The sequence below is a fragment of the Trifolium pratense genome, linkage group LG6, assembly GCF_020283565.1.
Source record: "Trifolium pratense cultivar HEN17-A07 linkage group LG6, ARS_RC_1.1, whole genome shotgun sequence".
Taxonomy (NCBI): Eukaryota; Viridiplantae; Streptophyta; class Magnoliopsida; order Fabales; family Fabaceae; genus Trifolium; species Trifolium pratense.
Window position 1 is genome coordinate 8,883,815 of NC_060064.1, and position 22,721 is coordinate 8,906,535.

Here is a 22,721-nt window from a genome sequence, read left to right on the forward strand (position 1 = left end):
TATATATATCTATAACAATAATAAAGGGAATACTTTTCTTTTGGTGTAGCCTTTTTTTAAAAATCCCAAATTACCCTTATTGACACTCTAACTTCCAAAACCATATTTTCTTTAACTTTCAAAACCAACTACACAAGTAGTTTCTCTTTATTTGTTCCATTCTCCTCCCTCATATTAACAACCGCTCATTGATCACCAAAAAACAAACCATTCTATATAACAGTTAATATATTCAGGAATAAATCAGTAACCACAACAAATAGAAAATGGAGGAATACATTTGAAACAAAAAGCACACAATGAGAAGAAACATATCAAGTACTTACTTCATTTCTCTACCATGCATATTTACTCCAATTTTCACTATTCTTCTACATTATTATATTTTCTTATTCTCATTCTTTCACTCTTTGTTTCAATTTCATTATTTTTGCATTCTTAATTCCTTTGCAATTTTTGTTCAAATTCTGTTAAAATGGTCCATAGATGAATATATTATGTGCTAGCGAATGAATGTTGACTCATATCACACAAAATGTAAAATTTAATTTGTTCCTACTATATTATTATCAATTTTTTTCTCATTGTGGTTATTGTATTATAAATGTCTTTTATATTTCTATTATCTAACAATGGTTATTGTAATTTTTATAATCTTTTTTTTTCTTCTATTAGAATCTATTCAACATGAAAATAAGAAGATCTTATCGACATCAACAAAGAGATTCGGAGGAACAGGACAATAGAGAATATAGAGTAGGAAAACAGGGGACCATTGAGGCCGCCTCCATGGGTTAAATACAGGGAGGGAGGGGTGAATATTATTATCCGAAGTTAAACTATATATATATATATATATATATATATATATATATATATATATATATATATATATGGGGGCTGCTAATTTAGACCCAGTTGGGTCTAAATTAGCAAGGTGCACCTTTTGAGTTGGACAAAAATACCCATTTTTTAATTTTTTGGAAGAATAGAGCAACAGGGGCATTTCTGTAATTTTACGCAACAGTACACGCGCCCCCATTTCTTTTTCCCCCCCCAGGACACGTGGCAGCGTGTTAGTGGACAAGATCAGCGCGCGTGCATCACACGCGCCGACAAACGCGCGTGGTGCTTGCTGGATGACGCGGAGAGAGAAAATTCTGAAAAAGGCAGGCCACGTGTCATGATGTGATTGGCTGCGTTAATTTTTTTTCATTTTATACTTTAAACTCGATTATTTCGTCGTAAATTAATTTTTTATTTTTTATTTTTTATACCAAAATTCATAATTTTTTTTTCTCTACAAATAGAGACTTGGTTTGTTTGATTTGGACACCGAAAAAAAAAACGCAATTTTTCACTACTTTAAACTCGATTATTTCGTCGTAAATTAATTTTTTATTTTTTATTTTTTATACCAAAATTCATAATTTTTTTTTCTCTACAAATAGAGACTTGGTTCGTTTGATTTGGACACAGAAAAAAAAAACCCAATTTTTCACTACCTTAATCTCATCAAATAACTAATAATCAACTTACTGAAACCATTCTACCAGCAAAATGGTTTCAGATTACAACTCTCTGAAACCATTCTACCAGATAAATGGTTTCAGAAGCAAACACAATTAATAAATTACTCACTGAAACCATTCTACCAGTAAAATGGTTTCAGAATACAACTATGTGCAACCATTCTACAAGCTAAATGGTTTCAGAAGCAAATAACTAATAATCAACTTACTGAAACCATTCTACCAGCAAAATGGTTTCAGATTACAACTCTCTGAAACCATTGTACCAGATAAATGGTTTCAGAATACAACAATGTGCAATCATTCTACAAGCTAAATGGTTTCAGAAGCAAATAACTAATAATCAACTTACTGAAACCATTCTACCAGCAAAATGGTTTCAGATTACAACTCTCTGAAACCATTCTACCAGATAAATGGTTTCAGAAGCAAACACAATTAATAAATTACTCACTGAAACCATTCTACCAGTAAAATGGTTTCAGAATACAACTATGTGCAACCATTCTACAAGCTAAATGGTTTCAGAAGCAAATAACTAATAATCAACTTACTGAAACCATTCTACCAGCAAAATGGTTTCAGATTACAACTCTCTGAAACCATTCTACCAGATAAATGGTTTCAGAAGCAAACACAATTAATAAATTACTCACTGAAACCATTCTACCAGTAAAATGGTTTCAGAATACAACTATGTGCAACCATTCTACAAGCTAAATGGTTTCAGAAGCAAATAACTAATAATCAACTTACTGAAACCATTCTACCAGCAAAATGGTTTCAGATTACAACTCTCTGAAACCATTCTACCATATAAATGGTTTCAGAAGGATTTCGGTGTCCAAATCAAACGAACCAAGTCTCTATTTGTAGGAAAAAAAAAATTATGAATTTTGGTATAAAAAATAAAAAATTAATTTACGACGAAATAATCGAGTTTAAAGTAGTGAAAAATTGCGTTTTTTTTTCGGTGTCCAAATCAAACGAACCAAGTCTCTATTTGTAGAGAAAAAAAAATTATGAATTTTGGTATAAAAAATAAAAAAAAAAAATTAATTTACGACGAAATAATCGAGTTTAAAGTATAAAATGAAAAAAATCACGCAGACTCATTCATATGCTGACACGTGGCTGCCTTTTTCAAAAGCAAAATTTTCTCTCTCCAGCTTATAATCTAGTGTGGCGCAGACAGGATGATCTGATAGATCAGGATGATCTGGGCTGTCTGATTGATCAGACAGTCTTAATGAGATCACATCTTGGCTGTCTGATGGAAATCAACGGTCTGTAACCATGGTCCTTCCGTACGCGCGCGACACTGGATCCACGTCTATTAATTGTTTAAGAAGGTGGGGCGCGTGTTGTTATTTTTTTTTATGTAAAATTACAGAAATGCCCCTGTTGCTCTATTCTTTCAAAAATTAAAAGAATGGGTATTTTGGTCCAATTGAAAAGGTGCACCTTGCTAACTTAGACCTAACTAGGGTCTAAGTTAGAAAACCCCTATATATATATATATATATATATATATATTTTTTTTTTTTTCTACAACTAATTTTATTCTTTCGAGTGCAATATCATCAATTGAGATATGAACATGTATAACATTTTTATATGATGTTTTAAATAGAGTAATTTGTAAAATCAAATGCTTGCGGTGACAATTAGAATCCATTAATTACAAAGGCTTTTCTTTTTAAAGTATATTATTTTCAATTTGGATTATGTGTTGCTGCATATCCGAAATAGGTAAAATCTATTACACTATGTCATTTGAGGATTGAATGACGAACAAATTTGTCTTAAAGGAAAAGAAAGTTAGGAACTCATTTCTTCTTCTAAAAGAGGTAGAATGTATGAAATATTGTCTCAATATTTCTTCTTTAGTGATAAAATTACTCCCTTCTATTTGCCATTTATTTAGTGTAAACGATGGATTATTCTAAAATATTGAGAGAACTACGAGATTATATCGTTTATTTAAATCTCATTACTAAAGTAATCCATGTTATTATGTCAAGATATAGTTAAGTGTTCGTCAAAAAAAAGGATATATAGTTAAGTGTATTTCTTTTGTCCTACTTAAAATAATTGAGATTTTGGTCAACGTTTTTTTTTTATAAGCTTTTGGTCATCCTTTTAAAATTTAGTTTTCTAAGTTGTTAATGGCCACCTCAACATTATCCCTATTAGAAATTTTGTTCCTCATTTATTTACTTAAGGGGTTTTTTTGCATTGGAATCAACATATGTAACTTAATTGGTTGGATCGAAAAATTGAGAATAATCTTTTACATAAATTAGCAGAAATAGTTGGATCGAAAATAGAAGAATTTATAATTTCGAAGTTTATGTTTTTTTTTTTAACAAATTATGGGGATGTCAATCATTGGTGACAAAATTAATGGGTTATTGTTGCTTTCTAGAAAGAAAGTAAAATAATTGATATACTTTAACACAAAATAATTTACACAAAATCATTGTTTACAATTTATATACTTTAACACAATAGAGAATGTGGATCACACAAACGGGCACGGAACGTGCCCGTTTGGCCACTAGTAGCTACATAAAAACAAAACATATCTTTTAAATAACAAACTAATCATATAAATTCTAAATAAATCGTAAATATTTCAAACTGAAATATAAATCTCAATATCATCTCATTTTCAATCTAAAACTAAAATATATTTAAATTTAAAATCTTCATTTAAACATTATTCTCAACATTTTCATCATATAAATCAGTTTTATAAAATTGAGTTAAACACCACACAAAATTTTAAGAGTCACTTATAGTTATTGAAGTTGCAAACTTCAATGGATAAGAATCATAAAATTTAACTGTTAAACTTTACATCGGAGATATGATCCCACAAAAAAGATGTTTTAAAAAGTCATTATTGTAAGAGTAAAATAGAATTATAAAGTCATAAACATGATATTTTATCTTTAAACCTCATTGCCTCTATCATAACCAAAAAAGGAAAATTACATTTGCAATTTTGGTATGGACGACGACGACTCACACCGTACCAAAAAAATTCATGGTTGTAATTACCCGACATTTATTTGCATTCATTCCGAAGACTCACTCCTACACGACTCAAACACACAACTGCGTGTTCATCATCATCATCATCATCATCATCATCATCATCATCATCATCATCATATAATATTTATCTTTGAATCTCTCTATGTATATATCCTCATTGATGCTAATTGTCTTTTAACCATTGAATTCCAAAACATTTTCACAACCATGGTTGCTGTTGGAGCTAGTTTCTTCTCCACCATTTTCTCCCCGGTCTTCCACGGTGAGCCGCGGTATCAAGCATTGAAACTGAAGTATGGCGGTATCCTGAGCAATAGCATAGCCCCGCGCTTTGCCATGCCCGTCAACCGAATTTCGGAGAAGCAGAAAGAGAGACGGAGTGGTTGGAAGGAATACTTAAAGCAATCCAAAAAGTTGATCAAAGCCGATGGTGGAGCACCGCGGTGGTTTTCGCCGTTGGAGTGTAGTTCGCAGGGGGACAATTCTCCTCTCATGCTCTTCTTGCCGGGTCAGTCCCTCATTTGTTATTATGAGTGAAAAACTTCAATCCAAGCATACATAAATCCAAGGTAAATTCTGTCCATAAGTGAAGGATACATGTAAATAAATTCAAAAATAAAATAGTTTTCAACTCTTACCCCTTTTTAATAAAAAAATTACCATAACTTAACCAAGTTCATATGGAAGCGTGGTAGAATTGGGATACCCGAAACCTACGGAGACACCTCAACCCCGTTGAATATGGGTTTGACGTTCTACTTTTCATACCCGTTGAGTATTGGAACGAGCTTGGGAAAACTCGTACTTTATCAGTGTGTTAGTACAATTTATAGACATTAGAGGACAATTAAAAGATGTTATTCTCATCGAGTTTAATGCACTCCAACTAATGCAAATTATTCTGAATCAATAAAATAAACCACGATATTTGGCTCAAGTAGTTAATAAGTTTTTCCTAGGACGAATTGTTTGGGAAATTCGAGTTCGATTCCCAGTGAAAATAATTTGTGGCCAGACTACTTATCCCGCGAACTCTGAATTACCAGTCTCCCTTTCCCTGAGAACCAAAGGGTTAACGCCAAAAAAAGGAAAAGGAATCAATGAAATAATTGAGTTGTGTTTATAGTTAGTTTATAAGAGTTGGGATCGGATCCACTGAATTTTCACTTGTTTATTTTTCCTCTCCATTACTATAATTTTAAAGAGTTTTAGAATGTATATTAAATAATTGGACTTACCAAATGTTATATCATTGTATTTATATTTTTTTTTTAAACAATATTGTATTTATATTTTTAAAGCTTTAGTAATAACAAAAATGGAGAGGTTATATAGCTTGTGTTTATAGTCAAACATGCTTGGAAGAAAATACAATATCTCGTTTTCATAAGAAGTTTTAAAACTATGGAACCAAACATTGAGACCTTTATTCATTAAGTAACATTATTAAACAACATAATTTGCTGGAATTCGAGTTAGAGAAATTGTTTTGTCAGCTTAGCTCAGTTGGTAGGGACGTTGCATTATATATATATATATATATATATATATATATATATATATATATATATATATATATATATATATATATATGGGGTTTTCTAACATAGACCTTAGTTAGGTCTAAGTTAGCAAAGTGCACCTTTTCAATTGGACCAAAATACCCATTCTTTTTAATTAATTAACCAAAATACCCATTAATAGACGCGGATCCAGTGTCGCGCGCGTACCGAAGGACCATGGTTACAGACCGTTGATTTCCATCAGACAGCCAAGATCTGATCTCATCAAGACTGTCTGATCAATCCGACAGTCCAGATCATCCTGATCCATCAGATTCCAGCGCGTGCGCCACACTGGATTACACCCTGGAGAGAGAAAAATTTGCTTTTTAAAAGTAGGACACGTGTCACACAATGGTTGGCTGGACGTGATTTTTGTTCATTTAATACTTTGAACTCAATTATTTCGTTGTAAATTATTTTTTTTATTTTTTTTTTATACCAAAATTCATAATTTTTTTTTTCTACAAATAGAGACTTGGTTCGTTTGATTTGGACACAAAAAAAAAATGCAATTTTTCACTACCTTAATCTCATTTTTTGTCTACTAAATACGTTAGTTGTGTGTTGTAATTTAACACGCACCACTCAACCAACTCACTGAAACCATTATACCAGGAAAATAGTAGATAATATTCTGGAACTTTTGGTATATTTTATGAAATTTTTGGAGACCTGAAACTATTTTTAGTTAATTAAATGAGATAAAACGGTAATTAAAAACTAATGTTTGCTTCTGAAACCATTTTACTGGTAGAATGGTTGCACATAGTTGTATTCTGAAACCATTTTATTGGTAGAATGGTTTCAATGAGTAATTTATTAATTGTGTTTGCTTCTGAAACCATTTATCTGGTACAATGGTTTCAGAGAGTTGTAATCTGAAACCATTTTGCTGGTAGAATGGTTTCAGTAAGTTGATTATTAGTTATTTGCTTCTGAAACCATTTAGCTTGTAGAATGGTTGCACATAGTTGTACTCTGAAACTATTTTACTGGTAGAATGGTTTCAGTGAGTAATTTATTAATTGTGTTTGCTTCTGAAACCATTTAGCTGGTAGAATGGTTTCAGAGATTTGTACTCTGAAACCATTTTCCTGGTAGAATGGTTTCAGTGAGTTGATGTAAGGTAGTGAAAAATGAGATTAAGGTAGTGAAAAATTGAGTTTTTTTTTCTGTGTCCAAATCATACGAACCAAGTCTCTATTTGTAGAGAAAAAAAAATTATGAATTTTGGTATAAAAAAAAAAAAAAAAATTAATTTACAACGAAATAATTGAGTTCAAAGTATTAAATGGAAAAAAATCACGCCCAGCCAATCAGACAGCGACACGTGTCCTGCTTTTAAAAAGTAGATTCTTCTCTCCAGGGTGTAATCCAGTGTGGTGCACGCGCTGGAATCTGATGGATTCGGATGATCTGGGCTGTCTGATTGATCAGACAGTCTTGATGAGATCAGATCTTGGCTGTCTGATGGAAATCAACGGCCTGTACCATGGTTCTGCGGTACGCGCGCGACACTGGATCCGCGTCCATTGATGGTAATTTGGTTAATTAATTAAAAAGAATGGGTATTTTGGTCCAACTGAAAAGGTGCACTTTGCTAATTTAGACCCAACTGGGTCTAAGTTAGCAGCCCCCTATATATATATATATATAGGGGAGAGATCAAATTACACCGGTGTAATTTTAAAATAATTACAATCATTAACCATCCTTGATTTTATTTTGATATAGTGGCTATTAATGAGTCACCTATAAAATCACAATATTCTATATTAATAAATTAAAAGATCTCTTTTTTTCTCTCACCCTCCTTTTCTTTCCTTTTTGGTTTTTATTACACTTTTTTTTTTTTTGGTATTGGTTTTTATTACACCTTCTTTACAATACAAAATTACAAAGTCATATTTGTCGCTATTGTTCTCAACATCCTCTTTTATTTTATTTTTTTGAAAATCAAACTAAAAATACTAGTATTTTCTGTATAGCAATCGACACACATGAAGCAACCAAAAAAAAAATAATAGCAATCAGCACAATGAAACAAAAATTACATAGACAAAATTCTACAAACTCTGTAGTACGTAACATTGTAGTATTATGATTATTTAGGATTAATTCCGGAAAAATAAAACTTCCATCGAAAAGAAGCAAATGAAAGGCTTTCATAAAAATTCTCGTAGATTTGAGAATGAGATTTTTATCCTGTACATGTCAAATCATATATAGCAAACTCTAGTATTTTTCCCAAGTAGTGCCCAAACAATGTTTCCATTGTAATGACGAAGTCCAAACTTTGCCAACATAGTACTATAAATTCTATAAAACAAGAAATGAAACAATGCCTAGGAAATATCCACGAGTCATTTCAATTTAAAGTCCTTGCATAAAAAACTGCAAAATAAAATCAAGTTAGTGATGCTTGTAGCAAGTTGCAAGAAAGTGCTTTCGGCAGTTTGGCGGAATATGGCGGCACAATAGAAATGTAAGGTGTAATAGAAACCAAAAAGAAAAGAAAAAGAGGGTAAGAGAAAAAAAAAAGAGATCTTTTAATTTATTAATATACAATGTTGTGATTTTATAAGTGACTCATTAATAGCTACTAGATCAAAATAAAATTAAGGGTTGTTAATGAGTGTAATTATTTTAACGCTCAATAACGCTTCAACGAATACAAATTTTACAAAATCCACCGTTGGATTGAAAGTTTATATCATTTAGATCATTCATGTTCAATTTTACAAACATTTAAAATCATTTGATATGTTATTGAGACCGATCAAGATTAACGCTTTATGTGTTTTTATTGAATACCGTTAAGCTTGATCAATCTCAATAACATAGCAAATGATTTTAGATTTTTATAGAATTGAACATGAATGATCTATAAGATCTAAACTTTCAATCCAACGGTGAATTTTGTAAAATTTGTATTCGTTAAAGCGTTATTGAGCGGTGTAACATTACTCAAATGATACATCGGTGTAATTTGATCTCTCCCCTATATATATATATATATATATATATATATATATATATATATATATATATATATATATATATATATATATATATATATATATAGGGGGCTGCTAATTTAGACCCAACTGGGTCAAAATTAGCAAAGTGCACCTTTTCAGTTGGACCAAAATACCCATTCTTTTTAATTAATTAACCAAATTACCATCAATGGACGCGGATCCAGTGTCGCGCGCGTACCGCAGGACCATGGTTACAGGCCGTTGATTTCCATCAGACAGCCAAGCTCTGATATCATCAAGACTGTTTGATCAATCAGACAGCCCAGATCATCCGAATCCATCAGATTCCAGCGCGTGCACCACACTGGATTACACCCTGGAGAGAGAAGAATCTACTTTTTAAAAGCAGGACATGTGTCGCTGTCTGATTGGCTGGGCGTGATTTTTTTCCATTTAATACTTTGAACTCAATTATTTCGTTGTAAATTAATTTTTTATTTTTTATTTTTATACCAAAATTCATAATTTTTTTTTCTCTACAAATAGAGATTTGGTTCGTTTGATTTGGACACAGAAAAAAAAAACCCAATTTTTCACTACCTTAATCTCATTTTTCACTACCTTTCATCAACTCACTGAAACCATTCTACCAGGAAAATGGTTTCAGAGTACAAATCTCTGAAACCATTCTACCAGCTAAATGGTTTCAGAAGCAAATAACTAATAATCAACTTACTGAAACCATTCTACCAGCAAAATGGTTTCAGAAGCAAACACAATTAATAAATTACTCACTGAAACCATTCTACCAGTTGAGATTAACGTAGTGAAAAATTGCATTTTTTTTTCGGTGTCCAAATCAAACGAACCAAGTCTCTTTTCGTAGAAAAAAAAAATTATGAATTTTGGTATAAAAATAAAAAAATAAAAAATTAATTTACAACGAAATAATTGAGTTCAAAGTATTAAATGAACAAAAATCACGTCCAGCCAACCATTGTGTGACACGTGTCCTACTTTAAAAAAGCAAATTTTTCTCTCTCCAGGGTGTAATCCAGTGTGGCGCACGCGCTGAAATCTGATGGATCAGGATGATCTGGACTGTCGGATTGATCAGACAGTCTTGATGAGATCAGATCTTGGCTGTCTGATGGAAATCAACGGTCTGTAACCATGGTCCTTCGGTACGCGCGCGACACTTGATCCGCGTCTATTAATGGGTATTTTGGTTAATTAATTAAAAAGAATTGGTATTTTGGTCCAATTGAAAATGTGCACCTTGCTAACTTAGACCTAACTAGGGTCTAAGTTAGAAAACCCCATATATATATATATATATATATATATATATATATATATATATATATATATATATATATATATATATATATATATATATATATATATATAGGGGCGGAGTTCGAACCTCGATCATCCAATTTATGTATCTTAAGAGTGAAATTTCTAACCGCTAGACTACTTAAAAAAAATAGAGTTAGAGAAATTAGGGTTATATTAAATGGTGACCAAAAAAATTATATATAATAAATAGATACATGAAAATAAAAGATCATAGAGAATATATAATATGATTTAAAAAAAATTAACTAACATTAACCTAGTTCTGAACTTATCAACAAAAACAAAAGTAATCCCTCACAATTTTTTGGTCAATAAAAAATAAAGTCAACAAATAATATTTTAAGAATAATTATTCAAACCAAATTTTTATTTGAAGCTTTTATAAAAAGTTTCTTTGTAAAATTTTTTACAAGAAATTATGTAACACTATAAGAATCTATTTTTGAAAAATCTATAACAAACAAGCCCACAATAGTGAATCTTCATCAGGTGATGTTTTCTTTGTAATATAACAAGCCTTGTGATACTATATTATTTACTATGAATTACGGATTCTTACACGGACACGCAGGCAAGAACCCAAATTTTTTAATTAGAATCAAGATGATAATTTAAAAAAATATATAATTTATTACTTATATCATCGTAATAATTACAATTTTTTTATCCAAAGTTACTTCTTTTAGTTTCTTAATCAACACTCTCAAAACACTAATTAGTGTTTAAAACGCTAATTAGTGTTTTTATTAATGTTATAATATAATTTACTGTAGCGAATAAATTGACTATGTGAAAATAATAATGCTTTATAAATGAGGTCACATTGCATAAATATATAAATTTTAACTTTCATTTTGTGAGTGAATTAGGTCAGCCGCCGCACAAAAATATAAAACTTTCTTTTTGGCTTTTCTTCTTGTTTATCTTTTAAAGATGGGTGATTTAGGATCAATTGATCGTTTTATTTTATTTTTTTTTATTTAAATAAGTGATATTCACATAGATTAGAGTTTTCTTGTTTTATTTTGTGATTTCTTCGCCTTAGTGCGTCTCGTCTTCGTGCGGTGTTTGTTTGAATCCCGTCTTTGTGCGGTGCTTGTTTGCTTTCCCGGCGTTCGTTTGGTTCAGATTGACAGATCCACTTTGATCAACTACCGATTCAATCAATTACAAGATCATCAACGATGAAGATCCGAAGACATGAGTATTTCGGTTACTTTTTTTTTTGTCATATTATTTGTAGGCTTGAGTATGCCGTTTTATGCTATTAACTTGGATGTTGTGAGATTGTTCTCAGATCCATCCTTTACGTTTTTAGCGACATTGAATTTGTACTTATTTCTGATGTATCTATCAATTTGAATTAATGAATTTTTTATTTTAGTCAAAAAAAACTAAAAATATAATAGACAAGTGGGGTCAGCTGACCCCACCCTCAATCCGTCCCTGCGGACACGCCGACATGATATGGACTCGAATACAGACACTCTTAATGTAAAAAACATAGGCCATCAACATTGCTACATATTTATACACTGCTACATATTTATAAAAAAATCTAAATTAAGAATCAAAATATATACATATACATCAAAGTTTAACAAGTTTTAAAACAAGATATTATAATATTTGACTTTTATTTATCCATCTACTATCAAAAAAGTCTAAAATATTGCAATCAAAATGTAATCTCTTTAATCTTTCATTGATCAGCATTGTTGTTTCGACACATTTATAACTCTTATAGATATCTTTGATATGTTTCTAAGAAGAATAGACACATTAAAAATAATTTTTTTATGACATTTATCCAATACGTGTTGCAGGAGTGTTTTACATGTATCAAACATCAACCTAAGGCGTGTCGGAGTAAATCAAAAAATAAATTTTTAAACACCTATTTGAGCTATCCGACACGTGTCGGTGTTGGACGAGTGTCCAACACTGCGACACGCCTGTGCGTGCTTCATAGATTGATTATTTATGCAATGATTATTTATGCGAAGTGCAGTTGAAGTTAGATGAATCAACTTTTGTGAACTTCTTAAAGCATTAGCTTATTGGTTAGGTACCATACTTGCATCACAAGGGAGAGAAAGTAAATTATTTTTATTGATTATGAAAAGAGGGAGAGAAAATAAATTAAATGAGCTGATTATACCGTGTGTAGGTTCAGTTCTACCATTTCTGCTACAATAGTTAGTTATCTCATTGTGCACCATAGAGACCACACTATTTATTCATGTAATAATGTAATGGTATCTTCAACCAACAAACAAACTTGCTACAAATAAATTTATAATTTAATTGCATAAACTTAATAAATTTATCATTTCAAACATTACAGGGATTGATGGTGTGGGACTTGGACTTATTTCACATCATCAGAATTTGGGAAGGTTTGTCTTCATTCCACCAATTTGTCATTTGAGGAATATTGCACACCATCTGTTTGACAAATTATTAATTTTTTTTTTCAATGAAGGATTTTTGATTTGTGGTGTTTGCATATTCCGGTGGCGGATCGAACATCATTTACAGGTCCTTTTTCTCTTTACCTCAGTATATTATTTAGTGCTCATGTTGAACTATCTCACATTATCCATTAATTCATTATGTTTCTTTTTCAGTAATGTAATTAATCCAGCATAATTTAGTGTTTTTTTTATTTCCCTGTTGCAGACCTTGTGAAATTAGTTCAGAAAACAGTTAGGTCAGAATATCAACGATCACCAAATAGGCCCATATATCTTGTTGGAGAATCTTTAGGAGGGTGTCTCGCGCTGGCTGTTGCGGCTCGTAACCGTGATATTGATCTCGTACTAATTTTGGCAAACCCAGGTAACTTTTTAGTTTTTGGTTATGTAGATAAGGTTTAATAGCTTTCATTTTATTGTTCAAGAATAGCTAAGTTAAGAAAATTCAGCACCATAAACATGATTAAAGTGAGAGTTGAACTTTAAGGAATCTGCAGTAGCCATATTGAATTACTTATTCAGTATTGTACTTGTATGCATACACCTGATATGTAACATTCCACACTCACTATTCTGACAAAGGAGAGCTGCGACTCCGCAAGTGTTAGAGTTGTCCATGTGTGAGTGAGTGGATGTTGAAGAAATATGTCTGAACATTGATTAGAAGTTAAAATTTAATAAATGTATCTCGCCCTGCATTGACACCAGAGTTTAAAGTTTGGATCGTGTTGGTGTTAACCCAATTATACCGTCTTTCTCATACTTTCCCTGTCGTAAAAATTTGGTGTTAACTTATGGATATGTTTCTGGCAAGTATGATAATAAACACAACCATGCTTTAGCCTGGACAAATATGTCTGTTGTCTATGAATATGGTGGAGGTTAGAGTTTTCAGAATGATGCCACTCATTGGAAATAGTTTAGTGAATGCGTGTTTCCTATTTGGCAGCAACTTCCTTCAACAGGTCCCAGGTGCAACATCTTACACCGTTGTTGGACGCTTTGCCTGGCACATTCTCTTCTGTCCTGCCTAACATTCTCAGTTTGACAGAAGGTTTGTTCATCTTGCTTTGCTGTATTTTTATTATGTACTAATTTTCAAGATCCATGTAAGGTGTGTTTTGTCCGATTTCCATCTTTATAGCTCTTTATTTCTTGAAAATGTTGAATTTGCTGGAGACCTATAACTGAATAGTAGTAATTTGTTTTGAAAAAGGAGTATTCTTGAAACATGTAACTTGATGTTCCGGACTTTGGGAAAGGCTCCATTTGATGGCTGTTTGCATTAACTTGTCAATTGTGTAGGTTTTTGGTTATTTTCAATGCTTCAACTGATTGGCATAATCCCTCTTGTTATTCACTTCAGTCTGATGACTATATGTTAATTTCATATTATGTCCGTGTATCCCTACTTTCATAAGATTTATTCACCATGGTTTATGTAGAAAATAATAAGTGAATACTGTTATTATTATTCCTCAGCTCAAGGCTGGTTTAAATAGGAAGAGTACAAACATAAAAGGAAATAATAGATAAGTTTAGAATCTCCTAGAAATAACAAACTAGGAAACTAAATATTTTCCAACACCCCCCCCTCAAGTTGGTGCATAGATATCTATCATGCCCAACTTGCCGATCAAATGCTCAAAGGTGGGTCTTGCTAAGCTTTTGGTCAAGATATCTGCAGTTTGCTGACTCGAAGTTACAAAAGGTAGACATATGATTCCGGCATCTAACTTCTCTTTTATGAAATGTCGATCGATCTCAATATGCTTGGTTCTGTCATGTTGAACTGGGTTATGAGCTATGCTAATAGCGGCTTTACTGTCAGAGTATAATTTCAATGGAAGCTCAATTTTCATCTTAAGCTCTTCTAGGACTCTGTGGATCCATAATCCTTCACAAATACCTTGAGCCATAGCTCTAAACTCAGCTTCTGCACTACTTCTTGCTACAACTCCTTGTTTCTTGCTCCTCCATGTCACAAGATTACCCCAAACATAGGTACAATATCCGGAGGTTGATCTTCTGTCAGTGACTGAACCTGCCCAATCAGCATCGGTAAAGATAGACACATTTCTTTCATTAGTCTTCTTAAAAAATAATCCCTTTCTAGGATTTGCTTTCAAATATCGCAGTATCCTATAGACTGCCTCAAGATGTTCCTCAAAAGGAGAATGCATAAACTGACTTACTACACTAACCGAGAAAGCAATGTCAGGTCTAGTGTGTGACAAATAAATCAGTTTCCCAACCAATCTCTGGTACCTTCCAGTATCAACAGGAACACTACCTTCTTCCCAAAGTTTTGCATTAGGATCCATGGGAGTATCTGCTGGTCGACATCCACTCATTCCTGTTTCTTTCAATAAATCTAGAATGTATTTTTGCTGGGAAACTACAATACCATCTTTTGATCGAGCAACCTCCATACCAAGAAAATATCTCATGGATCCCAAGTCCTTGATTTCAAAGTCTAATGCTAATTTCTCTTTTACTCTTGCCATTTCAACTATATCATCTCCGGTAAGGACGATATCATCAACATAAACAATTAGGACAGCAATTTTTCCATCTTGGGAGAACTTTGTGAACAAGGTGTGGTCAGCTTGTCCTTGAATGTACCCTTGTTTCTTCATGGAATAAGTGAACTTTTCAAACCAATCTCTAGGAGACTGCTTTAATCCATACAAAGACTTATTTAGTTTGCATACATTTGATCCAAACTTGTCTTCAAAGCCAGGAGGAATGTCCATATATACTTCTTCTTCTAAATCACCATTGAGAAAAGCATTCTTAACATCCAACTGATGTAGGGGCCAATCTAAGTTAGCAGCAAGAGACAAGAGAATTCTGACAGTGTTCAATTTTGCAACAGGAGCAAAAGTCTCTGAGTAGTCTATACCATAAGTTTGAGTAAAACCCTTAGCCACCAATCGAGCCTTGTACCTTTCGATTGACCCATCTGAATTATACTTCACAGTAAACACTCATTTGCATCCAACCGTCTTCTTGCCATCCGGTAGTGTCATAACACTCCAGGTTTTGTTCTTTTCAAGAGCTTTCATCTCCTCAAGTACAGCTTCCCTCCACTTTGGAACTTCTAGAGCAACCTGTACATTTTTTGGAATCTCTACACTAGACAATTTTGAGGTAAAGGCAGAAAAAGACGAAGACAAATTTGAATATGATATAAAATTGGACAATGGGTATTTAGTGCAAGATCTAACAGGTTTTCTAACAGCCACAGGATCATCGATATCGGGATACAAAATACGACTCTCAGAAACAGAGATAGACTTACCTTTTCTTTTTTTAGGAAGTTGATCATCCCCCGGTTCAGATTCATGACAGTGTTGAGATGTGGACTCATCACTTTCTTTGTGATTCTTTCTCACATAAACTTTTCCTTTCCAAGTCTTGTTTCCTGCTTCAAACCTATTATCTTTATATGACTCATTTTTTTGTGGCATTTCAATTAGATCATCATTATCATTGTTTTCAAGATTCTCATTGTTTTCTTCATGAGAAAATGTAGGCTCGGATTCACCAAGCTCACTACTCATAACAGGAGTAGGATTAGATAAAGAATCATGGCCATTTTTCGTTGGTGCAGAAGTATAAGTCTTAGAATTTTGTGATACCGGCAAAGATAAATTATTTAAAAAACTTATGTCCTCAGTTTGAAACGAGTTAAAAAAACTCATGTCCTCAGTTTGAGACGAATCTTCATTTAAATTTCCCCCTGAAGATGCGTGTCAAAAAAAGGTTTGTTTTCAAAGAATGTAACATCCATGGTGACAAACATTTTCTGATTTTTTGGATCAAAACATTTATATCCCTTATGGGTTGGAGAATACCCAACAAAAACACATTTTATAGCACGCGGTTCAAGTTTGCTAATATTCTTATGTTCATGAACAAATGCAGTGCAACCAAAGATTTTTAAGATCAAATCGTTTGAAACACGATCATTAGGAAAACATTCTTTGAAAATATGAATTGGAGTTTTAAAATTAAGAACTTTGGAGGGCACTCTGTTAATTAAGTATGCAGCAGTTAAAACTGCTTCACCCCACAAATAATTTGGTACTTTACTTGCGAAAAGTAAAGCTCTAGCCACCTCCAACAAGTGTCTATTTTTTCTTTCTGCAACTCCATTTTGTTGGGGAGTGTTAGGACATGAACTTTGATGCACAATTCCATTTTCACGAAAAAAATCACTCAACATTGTGTTAAAATATTCTTTGCCGTTATCACTTCTAAATACTTGAATATTTGTTTGAAATTGATTTTGCACCATTTTAACAAAATCTTTTACGGCCTGACAAACGTCAGATTTCCCCTTTAACAAGTACACCCAACAAACTCTTGAGTGATCATCTATAAATGTGATAAACCATTTTTTATGAGAAAGTGTACTCGTTCGGTTAGGGCCCCAAACATCACTGTGAATAACAGAAAAAAGTTTTGATGGTTTGTAGGGCTGTAATGGAAAATGAGAACGATGATGTTTTGCAAATTCACATGCTTCACATTTAAACAAAGATAAATCCTTATTACGAAATAACTCAGGAAATAAGTGTTTTAAATAAGGAAAACTAGGATGACCTAATCGTGAATGCCATAACATAACATCATCATTATTATTATTCAGAACTAAAAAAGATTCAAAGCATGAACTTATTGGTTTGGAAGGTAGTTGTGATTCAGGTTCAATGTCGAAGTAGTAGAGTCCTCCACTCTCCTTAGCACTACCAATCAATCATCTTCCCCGAGTTCAAATCCTGAAAAACACAATGAGTACGAAAAAAATTAGTTTGACAATTTCTATCTTGAGCTAATTTACTCACAGACATGAGACTACAAGATAGATTTGGGACATAAAAGGAAATAATAGATAAGCTTAGAATCTCAAAAAAACTAAATATTTTCCAACAGTTTACATTATGAGATTGTTAATTTACACCCACCCACCTAAAATCATGAAGGTGCCTAAGTTAGCAGCCTACACCCACTTGATTTAGACTAAAAACACATTTTATACCAAACAAATATATGAATTATGAGGCTTCAAGCTAACAGCTAATCACACTCTTCTTTTTACTGGATTTGCCATTTCCATCCTGGCTTTAATTGAATAATCTGTTTGATTTGTTTGTTCTGTGTTGTTGTTTTAATCATCATTCCCTATTGTGTTGTTTTCAAGATGAACCTAACTTTTAGGTAATATTCATTTATCATAGTGGAGAACTTGTTTTCTGTCTTTATGTTTTACCAAAGAAAATGATATCTTTCTCCATTTATGCCTTCAACTTTTCTTTTAACATTAGGCGACCCTCTGAGAATGGTGTTGGATAATGCTGTGAAAGGAATTCCTCTACTAACTGCAGCAAGAGAGTCAATAGAGGATTTTACTACTTTCTCATCATATCTTCCTGTAAGGTTCTATTTTTTATTTTATTCAAAATATAAAGAATTTTAATTCGAAGAGCAGAGTGTGACTTCTTTTTTTATGCTTTGAATATGTGAAGCATGTTGTGTGGGTAATAATGAGTTATGATATTGACAGTGCTTAATGCATATTTCAGAAGTGTTCCGGTACACCTAAAACGTCTCACATTGCTTGGGAGTTGAGGTTGAAGGTAGTTTATAAACAATACCCACACTCTTCAACAGTTCAACCCAACGAGGCACCTTTTATTAAGGACAAAACCGTGTGTACACCCAAAGCGGCCAATACCTCAGAAGGTGGTGTGACGGACTTGAGGTCGGAATATTGGCGCTGTCTAATCGAACCCACACTTATCCTCGACTGGGGGGCTACTGTTCCAGTACCCCTAAAAAGTCTCGCATCACATTGCTTAGGAATCGAGGTTGTGTTTAGTTTATATAAAACACCCACACTCCTCAATCCAGCACCTTTTATAATGGACAAAACTGTGTAGGGCTTAGTAAACAATAACTCAGAAGGTGGTGTGACGAACTTGAGGTTGGAATAAGAAGAAATATTCAGTGAAAATTGGCTAGCTTATTTTCTTTCCTTTATTGTAACCAAAACTTAGTATAAGGGGAATATGCTGGACTTTTGAAGAGCGTGATTGGAAATGACTGCATTTACTTTCAATATTGAAAATCTGTTGTTGATTAAATTCTTAGGTTCTTGCGGACATATTGCCAAAAGAAACACTTTTGTGGAAACTAAAGATGCTCAAGTCTGCTTCAGCATATGCTGATTCACGCCTATATGCTATCAAAGCTCAAACTTTGATACTTTGCAGGTTCATTCTCCTTGGATTGTACATCTTACATCAGTCATTATATGGAATCATCCGTACTTTGTTAACTTGTTGATGTCTATTTGCCTTCACTTAACAGAAATGCTATTAAAAGAAGAAATTGATAGAAAGAGTGCTAAGTGTGAACAATCAATTTCATGAAAATTAGTTACTACTAAACATTTATCTTCGTATATATACCATGTTTTCCTTTTCATATACACAAAATGTTCTCCTTTTCAAGAGTAAGACTCTTTCCGGAAGATGAAACTGAATTATTTCATTTTTCCTTTTAGTGGAAATGATCAGTTACTACCTAGCCAACAGGAAGGTGAAAGACTACTTCAGTTACTGCCTAAATGTGAGCTCCGTAAATTTGATGACAGTGGCCATTTCCTTTTGCTGGTATTATTTTCAACATTTCTATTTGTCTACTGGCATGATTTTCCTTGTGTTTCCATTCAGGAATGCATTGCGATCTTATTCATCTGATAAAAATGATATCAAACCAGTTGGAAGTTAACTCACCCTAACATTGTGGTCTTTGCAGGAAGGCAGCATTGACCTGGTAACGGTAATCAAGGGAACTTTTTACTACCGTCGTGGCAAGTACCATGATTATGCTTCAGATTTCATACCGCCTACACCAAATGAAGCCAAGAACGTTTTTGAATCATACCGGTAAAATTAGCTGAATAAACTTGATATTTAAGCCTTTAACTCAAAGCAAGAGAGTTCATATTAATATTATATAAGCATTGAAGAGTGCAAGGAAAGCTTAACGCACAACTACCGCATTGAACTGTGTGATATTGACGTCTTGATGACATTATATGCCCGTCAATTTATAACATTTAACACCTTTTCAATTATAATGCTTCCAGATTGCTGAACATCATCACTAGCTCTGTAATGCTTTCAACTTTAGATGATGGAAAGATTGTAAAGGGCCCTGCTGGAATTCCTTCAGAGGGGCCTGTTTTGTTAGTTGGGAACCACATGCTGCTAGGATTGGACGTGCTTCCCTTGTTTTCTCACTTTTTTAGAAAATGGGACTTCCTTGTTCGAGGAATGGCACATCCCTTAATGTTTAGGAGACAAAAAAGTGGAAGATTGCCCGAAATATCTTCTTTTGATTCATTAAGATTAATCGGTGCTGTTCCTGTAGCAGCATCTAACCTTTTCAAGCTTTTATCTTCCAAGTCACATGTCCTATTATTTCCTGGCGGGGCACGCGAGGTTTTTCATAGGAAGGTGAATCCAATATGCATTGCTCTTTATTATGAGTTTTATCTTTCTCATCAAATCCAGATTTTCTCTCTTCGCTCCTTCTAAGGTCTTTAACTTATTCAGTGCACTTTGTCTCTGGCTTCTTTATATTTATGATCTAAAATATAATAAGGCTTTTTTAAAATCTCCATCATTGTGTGATAATTATCAGGGTGAAGAATACAAATTATTCTGGCCTGAACAATCTGAGTTTATCAGGATGGCCGCCAAATTTGGAGCAAAAATCATACCTTTTGGTGCTGTTGGTGAAGATGATCTTGGTCAAGTAAGTTTTAGTATTTAATCAGCCAATGGTCTTCCTTTACTGGAATTGAAGGCAAACTGTTGCCTATTTATACGGAGAGCATAATTCTACTAGAGTTTATTACTTGTAACTTTTATTATGAAGATTAGGATTAATTTTGGTTCACTACTAGTGTAATGTTCTTGTAAACTGTGATCCAGAGTTTTCAATTTCGTTATGGTCAAGGCCAATGTACGGCCCATTGCGTTGGGCGTTATCTGACACCATTTTTTATCAACTCTTTGAAAAAAATCAGTTTTTCCTCTATCATGCGAGAATCTATCTGGCACTATGAATAATATATGTACTGTAGCATTCATCTTTGCTACCAATGTTCGAGAGTAGCTATCGTATAACTGTAACAGAAACACAATGTATGCAAATTCCAAATTCGAACCTAGATTTGAATATCACAACTCCATATCACATTGTTCTTTTTAGGTTGTGATTGATTATGATGACTTGGTCAAGATTCCTTACTTTAGGTCTGAAATAGAAAGCCTTACCAATGAGGCTGTGCAGTTGAGGTAACTAAATTTTCTTTTTGTTGATTCATACTAAACATAACATTTTGTATATACACTTCTTTTTTCCTTCTTATAAATATTTGATATATGTGATATATACGTGTGCGTTGTTTATATCCCTTATGTATTGCGAAACTAGGACCAGTGTTGACGGTGAGTTGGCAAATCAACAATTGTATTTGCCCGGAATTTTGCCTAAAATTCCAGGCCGGTTCTACTTTTATTTTGGAAAACCTATTGAAACAGAAGGTATGCCCAATGCATATTTCATTATTTCTCAACATGGAGTAGCCGTAAAATGTGGCGGTAAAATTTGAGCTATTGTTTGACAGGAAGGAAACAGGAACTTATGGACAAGAAGAAGTCTCCAGAATTATATTTTGAAGTGAAATCTGAGGTTGAGAGATGTATTGCATATTTGAAGGAGAAACGAGAAAGCGACCCATATCGAAATATATTGTCTCGGTTATTATATCAAGCTACAAATGGCCCTACATCTGACATTCCAACATTTGAAATTTGATTGTTATGCACAAAGAATAGTAAGTACTAATTTATCCAGAAAATTTAGATTATAGAGGAAAATAATGTAAATTTTCATTAGTTTCAGGCAGTGCTTTTCGGCCAGAATGCAAATCATGCAATTTTTTCTAGTTTGAATCATTAAAGTTGTATGTCTATTTCCCATTTCATTTTGTACTCATGGACCAGTGGAAGGGAGGAATCAATCTAGAGATTTATAAAGGTAGAGTGTTTTTCGGGGTGTCCGCTACCTAAGTAGCAGACGAGTGTATTTTGGTAAATTCATGGGGCGCGCGAGAAAATGAGTAGGGTGGCAAAAGAAGATCTTATCAATGTATCATTCTAATTTCGCACTTTGCCTCATCATGCGTTAAGGCATTAGATGCGTTAAGGCATTAGATAATAGATTCAAGATTTATTAGTACTTTTGATTATTCTCTATTATGGTTGATTGAGTTTCTTTATTTTTCTACTTTTCCTTTCTGTGGAAGATTGAACCTCATAATTGTGAAATACAAGTCATTTATTAGTCAAGCTGGGGCCAAAGCAGAATTCCGTAAAATTATTTTCTCACATTGATGGTTTTTTTCATGTTCAAATATTTGAGGTTCATATTAGTATACTTTTCTCGTTTATTGATTTTAGGCTTAAATGCAGTTTTATCTCCTTTATTTTGATTGAATCGGAATTTTACACCCTATTTTAAAATTCGGAATTTTAAGTCTCCTATTTTATAATTCTTAGGATTTTGCCTCCTATAATATTTAACTCGTATTTTATTACATGTAACCGATGTGAGACTCTATTTACAAATACACGCCTTAACATAGTGTTACCGGTA

General features: G+C 33.0%; 1 protein-coding gene across 1 annotated transcript; it reads left to right on the forward strand.

Moving 5' to 3' along the window:
* The first annotated feature begins 4,516 nt into the window (after positions 1-4,516).
* On the forward strand, positions 4,517-22,497 carry LOC123890129 (acyltransferase-like protein At3g26840, chloroplastic). The gene is made up of 14 exons (XM_045939684.1): positions 4,517-5,103; positions 12,851-12,902; positions 12,989-13,044; positions 13,186-13,344; positions 13,930-14,034; positions 18,314-18,420; positions 19,140-19,261; positions 19,555-19,663; positions 19,809-19,939; positions 20,143-20,512; positions 20,700-20,813; positions 21,273-21,358; positions 21,498-21,607; positions 21,691-22,497. Exons 1-14 carry the CDS (start codon positions 4,548-4,550, stop codon positions 21,879-21,881), a joined length of 2,268 nt encoding a protein of 755 aa, XP_045795640.1. The 5' UTR covers positions 4,517-4,547; the 3' UTR covers positions 21,882-22,497.
* Positions 22,498-22,721: the final 224 nt, after the last annotated feature.